General features: G+C 34.4%; 1 protein-coding gene across 2 annotated transcripts in view; it reads left to right on the top strand.

Annotated features, from left to right (window-relative positions):
• Window positions 1-24,111, top strand: part of EDIL3 (EGF like repeats and discoidin domains 3) — a 418,330-nt gene that overhangs the window by 142,018 nt on the left and 252,201 nt on the right. Inside the window, exon 3 of one of the 2 annotated variants that reach the window (XM_047071243.1) lies at window positions 14,805-14,834. The exons of the other annotated variant lie outside the window; for it this stretch is intronic. Within the exon in view, the coding sequence (XP_046927199.1) occupies window positions 14,805-14,834 (30 nt within the window). The remainder of the gene's footprint in view (window positions 1-14,804; window positions 14,835-24,111) is intronic. 2 annotated transcript variants of the gene reach the window in all.

Here is a 24,111-nt window from a genome sequence, read left to right as displayed (position 1 = left end):
TTGATGTTTAAGTTGTATGCAAATTGGCTCTATTATAAACATTGGCTCTATTGATAAACAGTCTTAAATTTTGTGAACATTCACCATTGTCTCCTTAGACTAAATTCTTAGTTAAGGAGACTAACTTAACTAAGTTAGTTAGTTAAGGAGACTAACTTGGTTCGGAGGAGTTATTTAAGAAAAATTTTAATATTGTAAGATTGTGTAGGAAAGGCTAAATGCTTTATCATGATGGATTTATAATGAAAAGAAAACTTAGTGGGCTTATATCTACTTAATCATAATAATGAAGATTTGGGATCATTTGATTTGTAGAGGAAAGTAGAGGAGAAAATATAAGATATAAGTTATATTTACATATATAAAACATAAGAGGAGAAAAGTATACTTGGAGAACAAAGAGATTATCTCATCAAATATAGTTTTAAAATAACATATAAAGACTGCATTCCCTTTCATTTGCCACTTAAACAATTATTATGTAAGGCTACCAATTATTTTAAAAGGAACCACTATAAACACATCTTAATATCCAATTTGGTTGACAAAAGCTATGAGGAAAGAGCTGTTCTCTAAAATTCAGACCAGTAAGAGAGGGTATAGGCAGAAAAGTCTTAAATAATGGCTCTAGAGCTTGTAGAGTACAGAGCTAACTTAAGATAACAGGATTAGAAAAAGCCTAACAGGGTTAGATAAAGGTAGGAAGTGGGGAAATAATTAATATTACTCTAATGGAAACGAAAAGTCTATTGGCTGGATGGTAGAGTGTTTCCTCTCATCTGCCCTCTTACGATTAGCTGAAGATAGAAGGAAGAGTAAGAAATGAAGCATTAAATATTCATTGCAAAGAAGTGTCTCAATAGGTTGAAATTTATTTCTTAGAACTACTAGAAATCCTGTAGTATTTAATACTGGTAAATTAGATAAGCTAACTACTCCTAAATCTTACTGAGGCCTACTGTGTGCTAAAATCATGATATTTGTTGTGAGGGATTACTAGAGTAAAGCATAGTGGTTACTAGAAGAAATAGAAGGCATAAAATCTTTTCTTAAAGAGCTTCAAGTAGATGTCATTGTTTGTGAAGATTTATTTGGCCACAGTCCCTGAAGCCATAGGAATGTTGGGTGACACTTGAAGGTAACTTTGTACTTTAAGGCAGTTGGTCTAAATCAAAGTATTCATGTGGAGACAGATTCTATAATGCATATTATTTAAAATACAGTGACAACACATAATTTTTAAATGAGTCATATAATGAGTGAGAATTTGGGCAGAATCCTTTTCACAATATATTAAATTTTTCCCTTTGAAAGTATAAAACTCACCAAATTAGATTTAAAATGGACAACAATCAATATTTATTGTTCTCTTTATTTTATTTTAATCAAGGCTTGGGAAATAAAATAGGGAGGACACAATTTTGTTTCTATCTCAGCAAAAGATAGAGCAAGTCTTAATATATTTTCTTAAGAACTAACCCTTGGAAAAGACAGCAAATTTCAAATAAGAATTGGCAACTTCTTTTCATGGCATGTTGTAAATTTCCATAATGTCTTTATCTGGTAAGATTTTAATTGAGAAATCAGAAGCCAAGTGCTTTATCCAAATCATAGAGAGCAATTGGGTATAGGACTTGTTCCTGTTACTCACTGACGTAGTAGCCACAAACATTTTCCACAAGATAGACGTCAGTTGTGTCATTTAAGTTCTCTTTCAATCAAAGGCTTTGGCTGCCCCAGGAAATGGATAAATCAAGGTGCATCATAGAACATGCTCTGACCTTTAAGGTCAGCATCTATTAATTATTCAATTATGGAAGTCAAGCTATATTATTCTTCACAATGATGTCCTGACCCCAAACTTCTGTGCTAAGGCTCACCTCCCAACCAGGCATGCTAGCTATTAGGCCATCACATCATGAACATTGAAGGGGGTGGGCAGATAGTCTTTTTATGCAGTTTACCAATCACCATAATGCCAAGGACATTTTTTTCTTCATCCTCTTCCTTTTAATAATGTCTTTTATTTTTAGAATACTCTATTCATTAAAATGCTAATATACATATTATTCTTGTTATAACCTTGAAATAAACAGTTGAGCTAATACCATTCTCAGTGTTAAATAGGAAAGTGATAATGTGATAAGTGTAATGACTCTACCAAGGTCATAGATTTCTCCTCAACGGCAGGCAGAACAGGTGTTAAACCTGAAGTTTTGTCCCATGGACTCTCCACAGTCCTCTACATTCAAATTAAACTGTGCCTGTTACACATATGGGGATGGATGCTTTGAACAATGAGAGAAACTGGAGATGTAATAATAATAACAATAACAACAACAACAATAATAGTACCTTTACTTACAGTGTTTGTCACATGCTGAGCATGCTTCCTTGGAATGCTGTAGGAACACATTCTTTAAAGGATTGCATCATGCTACAGTGGTTAAAAACTGAATTCAATCCTGGCTCTTCTATTTACTATCTCTGTTACTTTGGGCAAGTTGCTTAACCTCTCGATACCTTAGTTTCTTATCTGTAAAATTGGGGTAATAATAGGACGAGCTTCGAAGGGGTTTTGTTCAAATTATATGAGTTAATATATGGAAGCGTCTTGGATCAGTGCCTAGCTTATAAGAAGAGGTATACAAGGAGTTATAAAATAAATAAATATATATATAGACATTTCAGAAGCTATATGCAGAAATCAGACTTCTAAGTTCCTGAATATTCTTCCATCATTTTAGTCATTAATAACATTATTTAAATGTCCAATAAATCCTGATCTATTATTTTTATGTCAGGATTTTTTTTCTGCTTGTGCTTGAATATGCAAACTGGTGGCAATTTACCTGTCAGCTTTTAATTTTTCAAAAATTTCTTTCCTTCAAGATATAATTTGACAAATCACCTCACTTGGAATGGGAAAAAGAGAACCCGATGTTTTATTATTTGAAAATTATGAGTAATGTAAGTAATGCTTGCATAATTAGGAATCAGCCTTTTAGGACTATAGCTTTCCTTATGCTCACAGCAAATAACTTATGAATTGATTTTTCTTTATAACAGTACAAAATAGGAATCTGTAAGGACATAATAAATACCAAGATGAAATTTATGGTACCATATTAATATTAGGTTCTTAGATGTGATAGATCAACAGTAAGCTCTTTTGGCTTTGCATAAAGATTGAATCACAGAGTAGAAAAAACCACTAGTATCTTTCATTTAACAAATATAATTGAGCATCTTTTAAAAGCTTTTCCTGACCTCCCGAGGCTAATCTCCCCTTTGTCTGTGACCCCTAAATAAAGAACTTGCTCTAGAGATACTTATGTTTGGGAAAGGATTATAAAACACACACACCAGTAGCTATTACATAATGCAGTAAATAATCATCATAAGATGAGGACGAAGTGCAATAGATATCAAGAGAAGGAAAGGTTACTTTGAGTCCCAGGGATCAGATTTGACAGCTAAAATAGCTTTTAAAATGGGCTGGTATGGAAGTGTATTTCATTAGCAATGTTATTAGATGAGAACATTTTAAGCAAAATGCAAGATGATAAACACAAAGATGAGAAACTTGAGAACATTTTGGAAGAATTAGAATTAGTTGTTGCCCAGATTATTTGGTGATTTTAGGGATGTTTGGGAGCCAGACCAAGAAGGCAGTTCGGACCTGTATTATTATGTAGGACCTCTAGACATCCTCTCAAACTATTCTCATTATATAGTTTTCAAAGTTATATGATTCTATGGTCTCTTTTGATAATATATTATTGAAACATACAAGAAATACACACACACACACACACACACACACACACACCAACACAAAACACTTTACTGAACAGTATTTGAGGTAATTTTTAACTACTACCTCAGGCTTTTCTTTTATGGATTAAATTGTACTACTTTTTACTATTACATTTTATTCTACCTCCAAGGTCTTTTTTTTTTTTTCATTTCATTAATTATTGTGATTGTTTTCAGTTAGACTGGGTCTGGTATATAGTTGATTTGGAAAATGCTGAGTGTAGCTTATTTACTGAAATTAGTGCTAATTTCTAACCTAGAATTTATCACCAGAAATTAATTGCTGGAGGAAACACTATAAAGGTCTAAAGACTGTTTCCAGAAGAGTACTTCTGTGACTATAAATGTCAGCTGATATGTGGAAAATACAGTGAGAAACCACAAAGTATTTATATTCATCTGGATGGATACCTAGTGCCAGATACTAAGGAAACTATTTCAATAAAGACAAGTGTTTGGTTTTCTTGGCTGTGGACTTAATCAACTATATATGAAATACATGCAAATGAGATTCTTTGCTAGAAAGAAATAAGAGATTGGAAGAATACCTTTAAGTCTAATTCAAAATTTTGCAATTTTTTTCCTATTGCTAAAATACATTTAACATTGATGCTAAGCCAGTCATATTCTCCCTTGACCCCTTCCTGAAATATGACTCCCTTTATTTTATGTCTTCCTGCCCCCTGCCTTTTTTTTTTTTTTTTTTTCTGCCCAGTCTTTCTCTCACACAGGAAGAAGATAAGATTAGTAGTCCCTAGTATTCTGGTAATTGGTATAAGGTGGGGCTGAAAGAAGAAGGGACAGGAAATTAATTCTTTACTCTTTTAGTAGCTAATACAATGTTGTGTTATTAGTTGTAACATAGCAGCCTAAAGAAGGCAGGTAATAAGGCCATTGTATTTTGTTCTAGTCAGATGTCATCTGGAGATCTAATTCTTGTTGCTGTATTTCAAAATACCTTGACAAATCTGAATTTATCAGAAGAAGGTTAAAAAAAAATGATGACCATGGTGTAGGCCATGATATATGAAATTAAGTAGAGATGTTTATCTCAGTTAAGAAGAGAATTATGGGGGATATGATAGCTGTCTTCAGATATTTGAATGGCTGTTATGTCAGAGAAAGTGCCACATTATTCCATTGTTTCCCAGAGGCTAGCTCTGGGAGAGCGATGTGACATATTTCTTTGTGAGGTTATAAATTCCCTGCCACTGGAAGTTTTGAAGGAATAGTTAGATTTTTAGTTGGCAGCTTTGACTAAGTGACTTTTTAGTTTGGTTTGGATGTAAATTTTTGTTTTTTCAAAGTTGCGTATATTTTGTCTGCTGAATAGCCTATCTCCTTGGCTGTTTTTTGGTTTTTTTTTTTCCATTTGGTAGAGTAAAAATTAATAGTATGCATTCACAACTTGAAAATAACCTCAAAGATAGGAAGAGTGGGGCTTGGGCCCTCCCTAAATAGCCCTGTACCTTTATTCAATTTCCTTTTCTTAAAGTTAGACCTGTCGACTTTTTTTCTCAGTTGAGTTATTTAAAGACATTTCAATTAAGGAAAAATTTGGCCTAGGGAGACCAGTTTTGCAGATAGGGAAATCACATTGTCAATGTCATTTGATTAATGCCTGAATGCGATATGCTGACCCTTTTTCTTTAAAGAAGGTCCTAATGATTCTGAAAAGAAAGCATTTAATTTTACCTTCTTTTGTAACAGGCAAGAGGAAACACAATCCTCTTTAGCAGTCATTAACTGACTACAGAATGTCAGTGGCACATAGGTTAGTTGAGTTCTATATAGCCAAGCCGAAGCCGTGCTTTATCTCTTAAAGTTAGTGTCCTTGGGATGAGTTCACACTACATGAAAACAATAATTCCCCTAGGCCAAAGAGAAACATAAATCTGCCAGAGATATCTGAGCTCTCTTCAAATTAGACCTGCCCACTGTTCCCCCGCCTTCATCTTTTGATATCTTTTCAAAAGATATTTTAATTAAGCCAAGTATGTGGAACTATATTTTGAGAACTCATTTCAAAGCCGTCATAAAATTTCTGAATTCCTCTTTGTAATATAGGCAGTGAAAAAGGAATGATATTTTGTTAAAAGGTTTCACAAATTTCTAAAGTAGTAAAATGTCATTTTTGAAATAGATGTAACATATTAAATATTTTCTTGTGCACACACAAAGACAAATCGTATGCCAGGATTTTGTAATATAATAAAGTAGTTTTCTGTCTTCAAATGGCCACCATTTATTTTTCTTAAAACATTGAGGTTTTATATTACTTAATATAAGACTATAATACTCAACGCTCAACCCTAAGGCTGAATCTGTCCAAGCACAGAGCTCAGCCATTTCTTTGTCTCTCTGCCTTGTACTACTTTAACAAGGGACACTGAAAGATCTACATGGTCATCATTAATGGTAACTCTATTGTGAGAGTAACTCTCACAGGAAGAAGGCACAAATATCTGGGGCCTTCTGGTGGCTCTGTCAGTTAAGCCTCCAACTTCACCTCAGGTCATGACTTCACGGTCTGAGTTCTAGCCCCACGTCAGGCTCTGTGCTGATAGCTTAGAGCCTGGAGCCTGCTTCACATTCTGTGCCTCCCTCTTCCTGCCCCTCCCCCACCCACACTCTGTCTCTCTTTCCCAAAAAATTTTTAAAAAAGGCACAAATATCATACTATCCAATATATTTAAGAAGCATGTCACTGTAGATAGGCTGATGGCATAAAAAGGATTATTTAAAAACCTTATTTATAAAAAGTGAGTATTTTATATTGTGCATAGTATTATGAGCTCCTATTTATTTAATGAAATGTGGTCATTGATTTTGTTTCATGTTTCTATCACTATTCAAATGGAGTCTGATTATTCATTGCAATATTATTTGTGAGAGAGATACCCCTTAATCCATTGAAATATCATTCAGTAGAGTTAAATAAATTATGATATATCCTTAAAGTAAAACATTATTAAGTACTGTCTATAGTCACTGAGTATATTGACATAGAAAACTACGTGCAAATACTAGTGTAAAAAGCAAATTGTAGAACAGCACGTGTTGTATAATCCTCTTTTTATTTATATTATAAATAAATATATGTATTCATATGTATATGAATTTTGCTTAAAAATTCAGTTTATGGTGAGTTTTTAATTGGTAATTTAGATGATTTAATAAATATACTTCTAATTCCTAATTCAAACCTTAACTCATTTGGACAAGGTTTTTTTTGTTTGTTTTGTTCTGTTTTGTTTTGTTTTGTTTTGTTTTGTTTTGCCAACCCCCTAATCAGAAAATCTCCTCTGACATTAACATTTTATGTGCAATGATTCTGTGGTTTCCTTAAGTGGATGCTGTCACTAAGATTTGTGTCAATATTGCTGGTCTATCCGGGACCTTTTAGTTTTTTGTTCTTTTGGTTTTAACAGATTTGCTTTTTGGATTAGCGCATTTGTCCAGACTTATGGAAATGACTTGAGGTGAAGTGAGCAGTTTCCCACACATAAATAAAGCAGAAATCCATAGAACATGAGCCTGATGGTTTCAGCTTCTTTCTGTCAGTTGCTGTGAAGCAAAATAGTATGGGTGCTGTGACCATCTGAATGTCACATATGATGTGCAGGTAACCTTCACTGCATGGCTTTCCTAGTCACATTACAGAGCATTCTCATTGCAGAATTATTTTCTCTCTCCTATATTAAACTTTCAAAAAGGTTATGAATTAATTTTATTGGAAGTTGATAAATCTGAGCAATCATATACATATTAACTGCTAATCTACTTGATCCCTTTCAAGTTTCTTCTTTCCATTTATCCATGAATTTTCTTAGGATACCTTAGATTTAATTACCAACCCTTACTTTACGTGACTCAGAATACTGTAAAAACAGCTGTTATATTCACTTACTGGACTTAAGTTTCTCATCTCTAAACTTAGATAGCTTTCCAAAAATATTTACTCAGTACCAATTATGTGCACTATACAAAATTAAAACATAACTGTTGGCCTAAAAGAAGTATAGTAGATAATGTCCAGCTTGCGAACAAGACTGTAAAATATTGCCATTTTGTTTCAAGCCAGCTTTAGGTTATAGTTTAAAAGTCAGTGAGGCGTGAACTCACAACTACACAAATATGGAGACTAAAATAAATACTAAAGAATTAAGGATGGTGAGATGTGAATTGAGTCTACAGGGATGAGATGAATTTGGTTAGGGAGGGAGGACAAATGGAATAAACAAAGGATATTTGAGGACAATTGAATAGATACAAGAGATAGTGAATTATATTCCTTTGTAATGTCGAATCACCTAAAGATCTTTAGTACTTCCTTTAAGTAGGACCATGTATCCTAATTATGTCCCCAACGTCTCTTTAGTACACATTGGGAGATGAGTCATATTACTTCCCAGTTTCCCAATACTCTGGTTTAGTTTTATAAATTGTGTATTTTTTTAACTCAGTGGTAAAAAAATGAAACTAAAGCTTCCATTCATTTTTTTATTATTTTTCCCATTTGTACCTCTTTCTAAAATGAGAAAATTGCAAATGCACTGCTAATTGCTATTAACATGATATACTGTATAAGTAGCTTGTGAAACCCATGTGAGCTATATTACTACTAAACATAGAAAGTGCATTTTGTGATGCTATTTTAATGAATCTATTTAATTAATAAGCTGTAGTTTGATGCTTTTTTGAGTTAGTTTAAAATCACACATTTGTTTTTTCATGAGATGATCAGATGGTCATTACAGTAACCATTGTCTTTTTAATTATTATTCTTTTTCTCTCCTGCCCCAAGAAAGTAAATCTGATTTATATAACTATATATAGCTATATAAGTTAGTATATATAGATCTATATAACTAAAACACAAATGAAGATGTAAGGCTTTCTCTTTGGTAAGTCTAGTAATGCAGCTTAATGAAATATCTGAATTTTATTGAGCAACATAGAGGAGTATATTAAATATTTATCCATGTTTTCTTTCTTTTGACAAATATTTCTTGAACTTACAACATTGTAGACACTATTTGAAAACTACAGTTTAATGGTAAGCAAAACAGTCACATCCCTGACCTCATGAAACTCCTAGTCTAATGGAAGAGACTAATAAACATATAAATATATACTTACATACTAACTGCATGTATACATACTTCTATGTACTCTATATTGTTAACTATACTCAATAGATGCCGTTCTCCAAATTTAGCATCGAAATCAAATTGCACGTGAAAGACTGATAGAATAGAGAAGACTTTGTAATTCTCTGGACACTTTCAATGCAAACACAAACACATTGTCTGTTGTTTCTCATTGTGACTGAAATATTCTGCAGTTCTGAGAGTGTAGAAACCAAATCATTTGCTGTCTGAAGTTTTTGGCCAGGAGAGAATAACATTCCTCTTCATATTTTCACAGAGAAGTTGATAATGGCAACCTGTAAGTCCTGAGGCATGTTCTCATTGGGCCATAGGCAAAAATAAATAAATAAATAAATAAATAATATAATAATAAATAAAGAATAAAAGAAAAAAAATATAAACCAAAACCTATCTCTGAAAACATCTCTGAATACTTCCAGAAACAACTCTACAACCTATTTAAATGATTGAGTTCATAGATTTGAAATGATAATTTACTCTTCTTTGCATTAATAATCACGCATACACACATTCACATTTATAGCATTAAACATCTGAGCAAGCATGAATAATCATACATAAATATAGTTGTTATTTTTACATCAGTGCAGTTGAATAGAATCTAAAACATTGTCAGAGTGTAAGAATATATATTTCTTATTTCTTTGATTATGGAAATAATGAATTACAGTGATAATTGCAAACTTGAACAACATATTTGGTACATAATTAATGAGATTTATAATATAGCAAACAAAATGATCCATAAGTCAATATGAATTAAGTAATATCCATATACAAAATAAATTATAATATGCTAAGAATTGTATTTTATTTCTTTCATAATGAGCTATTTGTATTTGAGGGTTGAGCCACACTGGGTACAGAATTGTTTTTGGGGGCACCTGGGTGGCTCAGTTGGTTAAGTATCTAATTCTTGGTTTCGGCTCAGGTCATGATCTCGTCGTTTGTGAGATCAAGCTCCACATTAAGCTCTGTGCTGATGGTGTAGAGACTGCTTGGAATTGTTCCCTCCCTTGCTGCGCATCTCTCATGCTTGCTCACCCTCTCTCAAAATAAAAAAAAGAAAAAAAAGAAATTAATTAAATTAATTAATTAATTAAATTTAAAAAAGAATTATTTTTGAATGGATGGAAATTCCATGTTATAAAAGTTTACTTAAAACACCCAAAGATAAGGGACGCCTGAGTGGCTCAGTCAGTTAAGCGTCCTACTTTGGCTTAAGCCATGATCTCTTGGTCTGTGAGTTCAAGCCCTGCCTCGGGCTCTGTGCTGACAGCTCAGAGCCTGGAGCCTGCTTCAGATTCTTCATCTCCCTCTCTCTCTGCTCCTCCCCTGCTCCCATTCTGTCTCTCTAAATTAATTAATTAATTAATGACACTCAAGGATAAGGCCAACAAAAAACAGGAGACATAAGAATGTTGATACCATGTAGAGAGACTAAAGCCTATCCAGTGAAGAAGTATGTGTGTTTTGATATCATATGTGTATCAGGGTAATACACAGCCTGTCGGGTTTGGGTAGTTATTGTCCTTGACATTGGGTCCTGTGGAACAAAGGACAAAAGGAGGGAAGAAGGGAGGAAAGAAGGAAGTACACAGGTTGCCTTCTTCTCCCAAGTACTAACCCAGTTCATGAGCATGTACACTGCCAAACCATCCTGAAAAAACAGAGACCAACTTCAAAATTAGAGTAGGTTTATCATATCAAAACATGGGGTGGTGAGCTCTGTGGAACCATTTGGTGCTGAGAGCCCAGCTGCCCTCTGAAAGCACCGCCCAAGACTGTATGTACTTTCCATCTCACTGCCTCAGAGGTAGTTAATTCCTTATCTCTTCTAATGTATTTTAAATGGGAACAACAGAACAGGTTACAGTTGTGCAGAATGCCACTTAGTTGCAAATAGAGAGAACTCAACTAAAACTAGATAAACAATAAAGTAGAAGTATTTTTCCTCAGAACTGAAAGTCCAGATTTGGGTAAGGATATGATTTAGTGCCTGAACCATATCATCAGTAAATTTCATTCTATTTTTCCATTCTGCCTTTGAGCAGGATTGGCTTCTTTATAAGGCTGACTCCCATTATGGTTGCAAAATGTCTGCCTGCTTACTTTTGGGGCCATAGATTTCCTGTCTGTATCTAAAGGAAAGAGGGAGAGAGGGTTATTTCCAGATGCTTTCCCAGAAGATTGAGGAAGCCTCCCTTCCAAGAGCCTCACCTCACCCAAACACATACAGACTTGACCTTACACATCATTATCCCCAAATGGGTCATATATTTACCTAGACGAATAATGGTGGCCAGGAAAATGGAAAAGGTTTACTTAGTTATGACATACAAACTTCCCCTCTAAATCCACAGGAGAAGTCCTCTTCCCCCAAAGTATTGATGTAGATACCCAAATAAATCTGAAGATGATACAAGAGAAAGAGCATTGAAAGCTGATGAAACAACCCTTGTACACATTGCAAAGGGTTTCCTATAAGCCTGCTAATTTACTGCTTCAGTTCCGACAACTGAACCCATGGCTCTTTCCTACTGCAGCAAACTTTGATGGGTAGAGCCGTCATTTCAACATTTAGTGTTTATAATAGTCACCTGCTGCACTTTTTAAAAATGCAGAAACTTGAGGGGCGCCTGGTTGGCTCAGTCGGTTAAGGGTCTGACTTTGGCTCAGGTCATGATCTTGTGGTTAGTAGTGAGTTTGAGCCTCGCGTCATGCTCTATACTGACAGCTCAGAGCCTGAAGCCTGCTTCACATTCTGTGTCTCCCTCTCTCTGCCCCTCCCCGACTCACGCTCTGTCTCTCTCTCTCTCTCTCTCTGTCTCTCTCAAAAGTAAATAAACATTAAAGAAATACATTTTAAAAATGCAAAAACCTGAACTAACACCCAAATTCAAATTCAGTAGATCTGGAACATTTTAAGGAACACCCAAGGTGATCCTTTTATGGGCAATGAGAAGATCACACAGCTAAGTTCTCTACATCAGATACATATTTTTAGTGTCTCTTTTTTCCACTGTCACCATAATTTTCATACATCCTTCTGCATTGTGCCAGGCAGAGCAATACAGAGTTACTTGTTTACTTTTGTTTTGCTTGGTGCATGTGTTTTTAATTTCCAGGGTTAGAGGAATTGCATGTGACAAAGACATATGTATTTTTTTGATTTGCTGATTTCATGAATTCTAAGAAGCAAATAGGACAAGTGAAAAATAATTTGGGTAGCATGACATTATCTTCTGTGGTAATCATTTCATCTGAATCTCACTAATTTAAGCCACTAATGTCCACTTTGAGAATTATTTGTACTTTTGGAGCTCTAGCTGCCTCCCATTACTAGTTCACCATGTTTTGTCTGGATGCCTACACACAAAACATCTTTGCCAGAGAGAACTATGACAGTGAATTGATACTAATACTAACCCTTGTGTATGCACCTGTGTGTGTGTGTGTATGTGTGTGTTTTAATATAGTATGAGTGTTGGTTAGTGACATCTTTATATTATGAGGAACCACTGTTACGGAGATATTGCATAGAAATAGAATTCAAGGCAGACTTGTGTATCTGCTGACTCTAACATGGTTAATCTGTTACAAAGATGTTTTTAGGTATTACAAGCTTACGTGGAGCTTAGTGCACTGCTTAGCCCAGAGGCTTTGGTTTTAAGACATTCTAATTGCCATGTCTTCTATAAATTTGGAATTGTCTTTGCTTCAGTGCTGGCTAGTTCTTTCCTAAAATGTCTTGCTTATCCATCTATAATGGAAGGATAAAATCTTAGCATTTCTAATCTCTCTTCCTTAGGCATCACATGCTTAGGATATTTTAACTGCATGCTTGGGATCTCACCTCCTGCATCTATCCCTGGGTTGTAAGAGACACAAAGAAGTTTCCCAGTCCCTTCATCCATCTTTTTTCTCCCTTATACTTCTTTCTGAGTAAGATTATCAGATATCTAGCCAGGCTTCATTCCATGAACCTTTTCCCCCTTTTCCCTCTCTCTATTAGTGGATACTCAATCCACACCTTGGGAGACAGGCATAGTGGACAGAGTTTGGTTTGAAAGCCACACTGACATGAGCTCAAATTCAAATTGACCTGAGACTAATTGCTCAGTCACTCTGAACCTCTGGATCTTCATCTATCAAATATGAGTCATTTTAATGTCATCATAGCTTTATAGACTTCACACACATAAAGTGGCCAGCCTTGAGTGCTTTTATTTCCCCACTTTGAATCTCCAGACTTATACCAACAATGACCATCTAAGTCAGCACTTCTACAAGACTTTATGGTATTTTCCTAAAAGGGAATTCCTGGAAGCCAGTTTTCCTCTTTGAACATGCTATGTTAGATTTTGGACATAATAAAGCAACAAACGGCTTTTTAAATATTTACGTTCTCCACCCCATGCATGCCAACTCTGTTTGCTCTCTCTGTTCCTTTATGTGCCAAGGAGACAAGCCAAACAGTGAGAGGAAAATACTGTTAGGACACAAAGTAACCTTGTCTAAGGTGTACTCTGTGCAGATGGAAACTTAACGGAAAAGAGTGGAAACTGCTCCCTGGTTACACAGTGATACCTTGATTAACGAATCACCTGGGAACAAAGCTCCTTTATAAGCAATTCAGTTGAATAAATTTTTATGTTAAAACTTCATGAATCAATTGAAATAGCACTGGCTGGTGTCATATAATTCAACGGTAATATTCAGAGTGAACTGAACTTGTGCACAGAGCAGAAATACCTCCTAACAGAGTGTGTCTGTTGGTGTGACGGTAAAGGGGTGGATTCTAGGCAAACTTGTGAAACAGTTGCAGATAAACTCTTGTTTTCACTCTTGCAACCACTGTGCTCCATCCTCCACATACGTGTAATAGTAGGTTCTTACCCTTGGAGTCTGCTCTTAAAAATTCCTCCCTTTTAAAACAGGAATCAGAATGATTCACACTTTGAGTTATGGTTCGTGTTACCTTATATCGATGTTATTTAGCGATGTCTCAAACCTGGCTACAAGGTGGTACCATTGAAAGAGATTCTGACTTCATTGGTTTGAGGTGGGGCCCAGAGTTTGACTTTCTAATATAGATTCGTGGTTGTGAGCCACTGCTTTAGCATAAAACTGTATTTTCATACTGTGGCCTCTCCTTTTATAATATCCATGTTTATCCTTGTCTGGGCTGTAGAACACGTGTGTCAAACCACACAGGGTCACCCTTCACAATGCCGGTTCTTGTGTATGAATCACTGCTTCTGAATTTTGAAGCATGTGGTACCTGTGAGTTTAGTGTGTTTGTATGTAACCCCTATCTTATTTATAACTTCTACTTCATGGAGCAAAATTGTAATGCATTTTAATTTCTCTTTGCTAATAGAAAATTCCCACAAAGTGGTGATGGTGGGATATTCATATGTTATTTTCAATTTATATTTTCAAATAATATTATTTATGATAATTATAATGTCCAATCAAACTAAATAAAGTCAGTCTTATTTGCAGAAAGGAAGGGAAAGCAAGTTCAGACAACTGAGTGGTCTTTTCTAATAAATATGTATCTTAGAAGATAAAAATGTATAAATGTTCCTTTAATGTAAACTCTCATTAACTTGTCATTATCCAGTTATCTCATGACAGATTTATAATGTATTCACAAAATTACAAATCAGGAGCTTGTAGTCTTTGTTTGAAAATGCAAAGTATATTTATGTTCAATTTCAATCTCTCTCTCTCTCTCTCTCTCTCTCCCCAACCTCACCCCACCCCACCCTCTCCCTGTCCTCGTCTTTTTTCCTCTTATCATAGCATCAGATGAAGAAGAGCCAACGTCAGCAGGTAAAGTTCCTTTTGTTGCTAAGATTATTTCTATGTAATTTAATGCTGTTAACAATAGTCCCTTCACCCTTTGAAGTGTATTTTTTCTCAGATTTCAACCAGGAAACTAGCACAGTTTTATTTATTGACGTTTTTTAATTTCTTGGACCCATTATACCACCCCAGATTAAATGATGTTAGTTATAAGCTTTAAATTCAAAGAAAAAGAATTGAAAATGAACTGTCACAGAGGGAAACATAATGTAAAATATCACATCAACATTAAAGAATAAGGAAAATGGAGGGCACCTGGGTGGTTCAGTTGGTTGACACCCGACTTCAGCTCAGGTCATGATCTCATGGTTCCTGAGTCCAAGCCCCATATTGGGCTCACTGCTGTGAGCCTGTCAGCATAGAGCACCCTCAAGATCCCCTGTCCCCCTCTCTTTGCCCCTCTCCCACTTGTGCTTTCCCAAAAATAAATACTAAATAAAAAAGAATAAGGAAAATGAGAAAATAAAAATATTAAGAAAAATGTCAAAAAATAATAAAATGAAGAGAAAAACTAAAATGATAAAATGCAGAAAAATAATAAAATGAGAATAAAAAAAGAGGAAAATGATAAAAAAGTACTTTCAGAAATATGATCTTTCCTGATAGAATAGTGCATTATCAAATATATAACTGGCACTGAACATGTTATTCATTTAAGTTTAAGGGTAAAAACCACATTGTTGCCTCAAACACTCACTTTATTTAAAACCAAATTTTTACAGTTATAAATTAATGATACTGAAATCTGGCATCATAACTCTGCTGGTCATCCAGTTAATCAGTATTAATCAAGCACAGGCTCAGGTTTGAAGTAGTTACTCCTTCCTAGTAACTTCTATGTAACTATAGTACTTCAGAGTAACTACTGTGAAGAATACTAATGGTAGAGAAGGCATTGTGTTTCCAACTTGGTTCCAGGACAATGGGATGGATCAAAGAGAAACACCAGGAGCCTAAAGACCAGGCACATTTGTAGGGATAAAGTAGGCAGCACAGCTCTTGTGATTAGCAATAAATAAAAGGCCCAGGCTAGCCAATCAGCAGTATCAGGAAAAAGGAGTCAGTGTCCTGAGATGCAGGGGTTAGAGACTGGTCAGAAGAGGAAAACCAGATCGCAGCACTAGATTCCTTCTTAGGCAAGTAACTGAGGAAAGCAGTTGGGCCTGAGAGAAAAGAGCAGAACACGGTCACTGAAACCAATGGACAAAAGGCAACTTAGTTTTATAGGAAGGTGGCGGGGAGCTAGCCCAATTATTGGAACTTAGGTACAAGGTAGGGCCATTTTGATTCATAGACAGAATTTATTTCAACTAGTATGAGACTTCCTGATTTCTACCTTCCTCCAAAAGTGGCTGGGTGGGCATTTTTACCTTTAAGAGTAAAATCAGAAGATCAAAAACTCAATGGAAGGAAATGGAATAGACATCTAACAAATACCTTTGATAAACCCCGAGGATACTGTATTGTATGATACTCTTTATGATTATACTTCTCGTAAGAATGGGGGCGCCTGGGTGGCTCAGTCGGTTAAGTGGCCGACTTCGGCTCAGGTCATGATCTCACGGTCCGTGAGTTCGAGCCCCACGTCGGGCTCTGTGCTGACAGCTCAGAGCCTGGAGCCTGTTTCAGATTCTGTGTCTCCCTCTCTCTGACCCTCCCCTGTTCATGCTCTGTCTCTCTCTGTCTCAAAAATAAATAAATAAACGTTAAAAAAAATTAAAAAAAAAAGAATGGAATCACAGAATTAGATAAACTCTCAGTTATTCTATTTTCATATTATCATTCGTTTGCAGTCTGATTTGGATAAGAACTCCCTATCATTGTCTCCCAGTCTGGTCAGTATTGCGTAGCCTCTTTTTAGGAGCAACATAATCACATGACTCAATAGCAGACTCATCTGTTGATATGACTGCTCTGCTGATATGAGTCTTTTTCCTAGTTTCTGACTTCTTTTTGCCCTACTTGAGGCATTAGTGTTTACAGGGTTGCCCAGAGACTGTGTTTGTCAGCGTTAGTTTTCTCTTTGTATCAGTCCTCACTAGCATCTATGCTTTCCTAGCCCACCCTAATTCCTCTTCCTTACTTCCCACACCTTGCTCTTTTTCCCGCCAATTTTGGTGCCATTGCAAAAGAATTATTACTTTTGTATGATGAAGATTAATTTTAGCCTAATGTAAATGATATTTAAGTATAATAGAACTATTTCTTGGTGTAATTTCATTATTCTAAAGTTATTTTGATAATTTACCTACTAAGAAGGTCTTTTGGTAATTGCAACTGAATGTTTTTTCTCCAAATATTTATTTTACTTTAGAGTGATATGAACATCATAGAGTTTAAATTATGGTTTAAAAATATTTTTGTCTTCAGATATGAGCAGATGTTTTTCTAGTGATTTTAGCACAGACTTTTAGAATAGAACAAATGTAGTCTTAAGGAATATTTTAACCAAATAATTTCACATACAGGTTAGCACTGAAAAAAATTTGTTGTTTAGAAAAGCAGGCACTCCTATATAAAAACTGCCAGCGGGAATTAAATGTTTTCCTTTTAATTTTATCGATGTATATAATAAAAAGAGTATTATTATATAGTTGTATTAAAACTTTTGACAAAGTATTTATTATGAGATTTCTAAAAACTTGATTTTATAAGGAAAATGGGAAGTGGATTATGATTATTTTAGTCCTTTTTGGTACCATTTACCACAAGTTTTTTCAGCCGTTATTTTTCTTAAATCAATATTTATTATCTGTTTATGTGCCTTTTTCAGTAGTATTTATCAAAATATATCTTTTATTTAAAACTGTTAGAATATATTTATTTCATATATGGTTAATAATTTTCTCTACTCTTATCTTCTTCTGTTAACAGATTTTATCTAGAATAATCTTTCCTAACCTCAGACTCATTTTATGGTCCTTTATTTTATATTTCTTTCCTGGTATTTCTTCATACTGCTTAAATTATCAATGAAATGCTATCTTTTATTTGGTCCCAAATTTTACCTGAATTAAACTTTTATATGTTCCCACATGCTATTTTTGATATCTTAATCCGACTCATATTCTTCTTTCAAATCAGATTCACAGCATAATTGGATAGTAACTCTTTCAAATACATTCTTTAATTTCTTTAAATTAAATAATTTTAATGTTTTTGTTAGGAGATCTGCTACTCCTCAAAATTCAGTAGGAGAAGAAATAATAAAGTAAGTGGGGATGTTGCAGGTTCCTATTATTATGAATGTGTGAATTATTAATTAAGAATAATTCTTATTTTAAGAAAATCTATACATGATCTATTAGTGTAGGTCCCTAGAAGATACTACTACTGAATGATACTATGTATTAAATGGTTGTCGGGGCGCATGGGTGATTCCTTCCATTGAGTGTCCAACTTTGACTCAGGCCATGATCTCAGTTCGTGAGTTTAAGCCCTGAATCGGACTTTGTGCTGACAGCTCAGAGCCTGCAGGGAGCCTGCTTCGGATTCTGTGTCTCCCTCTCTCTCTCTGCCCTTCCTCTGCTCACATTCTGTCTCTCTCAAAAATAAATAAACACTAAAAAAATGCCTGTGATGTCTGGATACTGTATAACAAATCTAAGTTATTTTTACCCCACAGGTACACACAATTGTATTAATTATAATTCCATAATGTGACAAATTCTCATTGTTCACAACTGTTTCTAAAGAGAATAATAGGTTTCTATCTTGAATAACATACAGTATGAAAAAAATCAGAAAGATAGATAATATAACTCAGAAAATGAATGAGATATTAGATAGTATTTTACTTACGTTATAATGCTACAAAATGATAGAGGCTTTTCTCTTTACAATAGAGCCTATTTGAGCCTATATTCCCATATCATTCTGTTTATAATATTTTTATTCTTTATCCTGTTCTCAGTTATTTTTTTCAAATATCCCTAATTTCTCTTATTGGAACTTCTAAACTGCCACACACACAAAAAAGCAAGTGCTTAAAATAACTACTTTTTTTGTGTTATTTTGTGGAGGGGGTGCATATTCCATCACATCTGCATTTCTCCTTATGGGGATATGTCCTGCTATTGAATGTAGAGTGTCTGCTTGCTAATCGTTCAGCTCCGAGTGTTCTGATGGAGTGTGTTAGTCTAGAGGAGCATGTATGGTAGCATCTGAGTTACTAGGGCAGCCTCACTGACACCTGTTTCAGGAACTATTGAAAGTTTTTATTTATCTTCATTGAATCTTATGTTCAGATATTTAAACATCTTATTTCAATGAGTATAAAGAAATCTATGAACTATACAAATGAAAATTTCTTCAAACTAGGTTGTATGCCAAGATCTAATTACAAACTAGTAAGATACATATTTTTAGAGTGGCCACACAGATTCTGTACCTTCAACGGAGTCACCTTTACAGGTGACACATGCAAGCCAATTATGTTGCTATTGCCTAGATAGTTTTTGGAAGCTCTCTTTTGAAATTTCCTTCAGAATCCTCTCATGACATTGTAACATAAATTATTTCTTTATAGTCTCAGAAGTGTGATACTATACTCATCAGACTTTGGCCTGATAAATGTGCATTCAAAAACAATGTTGGGGCGCCTGGGTGGCTCAGTCAGTTGGGTCATGACTTCGGCTCAGGTCATGATCTCACAGTTCATGAGTTCCAGCCCCAAGTGCGTCGGGCTCTGTGCTGACAGCTCGGAGCCTGGAGCCTGCTTCGGATTCTGTGTCTCCTTCTATCTCTGCCCCTCCCGCACTTGTGCTCTGTCTCTCTCTGTCTCTCTCTGTCTCTCAAAAATAAATAAATGTAAAGAAAAATTTAAAAAAACAATTATTCACAAATATTAAGAATGTGTGTGTGTGTGTATCTGTGCAAGTGAAATACAGATCAGTTTATAACTTTGAAATGAAGTCAGTTTGCAACTTTTGAAAGGTGATACATAATATTTAGATTAAATTTCATAAAATAACACTCTTTAATAAAGTTAAGTCAGTGGCCGTTTCCCACTCTGTTGCACAAATCCAATTTTCATTTATCTTTTCTTTAAATTTCATAATCAGGAGAGGCTTTATAAACTGATTATACCAATACATTTGCCTGTGTCCTTTAAAATATTAAGACATCTACATTAGAAAATTGACTGCTACAAATGAGCTTATCTATATAAAATTTAATTTATTAACTATAAGGTATGTAAAATCAAGCTCATTCTCACATAAATTTCCTCATTCCTCTTAATTTATCTTGTCTTATTAGCTGTTATTTTAGCTCTCTACAAATACCATTTATTCTTCAAATTGATGAAGTAATTATAAGAATAACAACAGGGCCACAAATAAAAAACATTATTGAATGGGATCAAAATCAGTGAAAAAATGACACAGTGGAAATCTTGTAGCTATACAGTAGATCAGAAGCTAAAATTAAAACCAGAACTTACTGTTTTTGTTCCTGTCACCTCAGAAACAGAGCTTAATTCTTTTCCTTCTCTTGCCTAAGGAGAGATTTTTAATTGCTTTGTCACTTTTTTGTAATATTAAAGAAGGGGACTAGGTTTGTGCTTATATAAAAGTAGCTCTTAATACTGAACTAACTCATAATGACAAAAAATTATAATTAGAAAATATGGAATTTTCCATGAATGTAAAAGATAAAGTCTTTTTATCAGTCAGCTGTGTTAAACACTAAACTACAAAAGCCACACTGTTCTTTACACATTTGTAAAGTTAAAATTTCGTCATTTACTTAAATGCAAAACTCCATTTGTGGCCTATTAATATCTGATCCCACTTGGTAGTGATGATAAACATTGCTTCCTGGATACAGTAGTTTATAATAAACTTACTGTGATCTCTGTGATGCCCATCAGAGATGAAGAGTGTAGTGATGGGGCACGCCAGGGCATCATCACTTCCACTGGTTCCTTCTAAATATTTTAATATGTTTAATCTTTCTTTTTTAAAGTTTATTTATTTATTTGAAAGGTGGGGGTGAGGGGCAGAGAGAGAGGGAGAGAGAGAATCCCAAGCAGGCTCTGTGCTGTCAGTGCAGAGTCCGATGCGGACCTCGATCTCACAAACTGTGAGATCATGACCTGAGCCGAACCAAGAGTCAGATGCTTAACTAACGGAGCCACCCAGGTACCCCAGTATGTTTACTCTTTCAAAACATCAGTTTGGTCACTGAGGAAGTACACCCGAGAACACTAATTATCTACATACATAATAGAACACTGCCTAGCAGTGTAAGGATTTATAACTATGGTTTTATATATACAAATATGTATTTATGATTTGATACACAAATCATATATATATGCTTATATAGATAAGCCATGTGTATGTATATATCTTTGTAGCTAAGCACAATACACAAGTGGTAACATTTTTCTCTAACTTTTGAAATATTCAGCTTTGGCCCTATGAAAGCTTTCCTGCTGTATATGGTGAATTTTGTGATTTTTCTTAACTATGCTATAGATTTCTTTTAGATATCTTTCCTGTTTTCTTATGAAACATAATTCTGCATGGCTGACTATGCTCAATTATTCTACAACTCATACATTTTGAAAAGGAGTAATATCTTACCATATTATTCTCTAATGAACAAGAGTTGCTTTTGCATTCTGATCTTAGCACTTTATTTCCTTGGGGTCTGAAATAGAGCTTCACATTCTCTTTTTTGTTCGCCTTATATTTGTTACAAATTTTCTCCTTTTTTTATATGGACATATTTTCTCTCTAGTGCCTGGAGCAACTATACTAATTATTTTATCAAGTATATTCTTATTCATAAAGATATGCTAAGCAGGCTTAAATATTAAAAACGTATATAAAAACCAAAAAGTTTATTGCTATGATCTCTAAAAACCAGAAGTCTTTACTTGCAGATTTTTAGTGGAATAAGGAATAAATTATTACTTCTAAAGATTTAGCTTTATCCAGTTTACTGAGGCATTAATGAAAAGACCAAATAAAGCTGCCTTTTTTTTTTTTTAGTGAGACAAAACTTTCTTATTGATAGATGTGTGATAGTGATATTGAACTGGGAGGAAAAATTAGTTGTTATTTAATTCTCTGTTTTATGTAGATAGTATTTTTTTCTTGTTTTCACGAAGATAAACTTCACTGTAGTATAAGATCATCATACCAGTAGAGAATTTGGGAGATTTTTTATTCCATATATTTTTCTTTAGACAAGTTTAAGAAGTAAGTTATCAAAAAGGCAAAATAATATATTTGTAAATCTGTGAATATAGATACAGTGACATAATTTATCATCTTTCCCCCAAAAATACAAATCTTTACTTGAAATAAAGTTAAAATATTGTCAAGAAATATGTAACAAAAATTTCTCATAGTATAACTTGAAGATATAATTTCTTCAATAGTATATGTTAATATCTAGCAATGCATGCATTCTAAAAACAGTTACTGTGTGACATGATTTTGGTACATTCAATTCAATGTTACTTGAATAATATGAGATTTTATTAGCTCCCACAGAATTAATAATGAGTAGTCCAATGATGTCACTAAAAATCTGAGTTTTGTTTTTCTTTCCCCATCTTTTTGTTCTGTCTTCTGTGGTATAAAATTTATCTTCATTTTCATACCGGTTTCCCTTGGGGTGGTGATAGGTCTGCCAAAAGCCACTGTGGCTGTATGTATCTTTATCCAGAGAAGACAAAGAAAACAAAAGTCCTGAGATCCACCCTGGGGCACCTGGGTGGCCCACTTGGTTAAGCATCTGACTCTTAATCTTAGCATAGGTCTTGATCTTAGGGTCATGAGTTCAAGCTCCACCTTAGGCTCTACGCTAGGCTGGATACCTACTTAAAAAAAAAAAAAAAAAAGACTGCCGAGATCCACTGTAATTGGACAGGCTTAGATCTCTTCTGCCATCCCTAAAACAACCAGCCAATCAAACCCTTCCCTTGGAGCATAAGGTTGATTTCTGCTTTCTGTTAGGATCAGGAGCTAAGGGGCAGATACATGAATAATAATCATGGTACTGTTTTGGAAGAGAAAGGTGGAAATACATACTAGGTTAATGATCAGGAAAGCCAATAAGAAGTAACCATTGTAATACCTCTTTGTCATTTTAAACTATTTGCTTAGTTTTTCTTTTACATTTTGGTATGTTTTTCAGGTTATTGTATAAAAACTCTTAGGAGAACTGCAAGCCCAATTGTTGAGAAATACACTTAGTACACATCTCAGTCATACTAAAGTCTGTATTCATATTTGCACTGTTATACATCATGACTTTTAAAATCTCAACCTCACTGTATACTTTATTTTTCTCTCATGTGCTTAAAAATGTATGCTTACCAAAACTGTGTATATCTATTATCTGTTTTGAACTTTCTATTTTGCTTTAATGATCTGTTTCTATAGAAACACCTCAGTTTACTCAGCTCTAGTTCTTACATGCTACTGACATAATCTTCCTCTCTCACATTTCAAAAATGACAGTTATATTAAATTTCATTGTCCCGAAAATTTCTAAGAGTATTAGATACTGTCATTACTTAGCTTAACCCAGGATGATATTATCTTATTATAGATAAACATTTTTATCATGAACTTACAGTCAAAACATAATAATTTTATATTTAGAATATTAGAAAATGGCCATTCAAATTTAGTCAACTTTTTAAGCTTGGTGAAAAAAAAAATGTGACTTAATCTTTGCATGCGTGTTGCTACAGCTTCAAACATTCAACTTTTTGTAACTCACTTCCATCATAATGTTGCAGAATAACTCCAGTGGTATAAATAAATTTTTTATTTAGTGTCTGTAGATATTTCATATTATTTCAATTAATAAGGTAGATTTTGTGCTATCAACGTTTAGGATTCTGGGAGAAAAACCAAAACTGAAACCCAAGTTAGTATTAAACTCAAATACTGAAAAAGCATCAAATTTTAAAAAATGGTAATAGAGGCATTCAGTTGGAAATGGAGAGTGTATCAGTCAGGATTCTCCAGAGAAGTAGAACTGTGTGTGTGTGTGTGTGTGTGTGTGTGTGCGCGCGCGCGTGTGTGCGTGTGTGTAAATACATAAAATATATGATTTAAAGAGATTTATATTAAGGAATTGAGGCCAATTCAGCTGGAAACTCAGGCACAATTTTTATGTTACATTCTTGAGGCAAAGTTTTATTCAAGGAAACTTCAAGTTTTGCTCTTAAGACCTTCAACTGATTGGATGAAGCCCATCCACATTATGGAGGGTA

This window comes from Lynx rufus, unplaced genomic scaffold (assembly GCF_022079265.1).
Source record: "Lynx rufus isolate CCGP_SWC_20201006 ecotype Redwood Valley unplaced genomic scaffold, mLynRuf1.p SCAF_1, whole genome shotgun sequence".
NCBI classification, from domain to species: Eukaryota; Metazoa; Chordata; class Mammalia; order Carnivora; family Felidae; genus Lynx; species Lynx rufus.
Note: the sequence above shows the minus strand (reverse complement) of the source record. Positions and strands in the feature narration are given on the sequence as shown.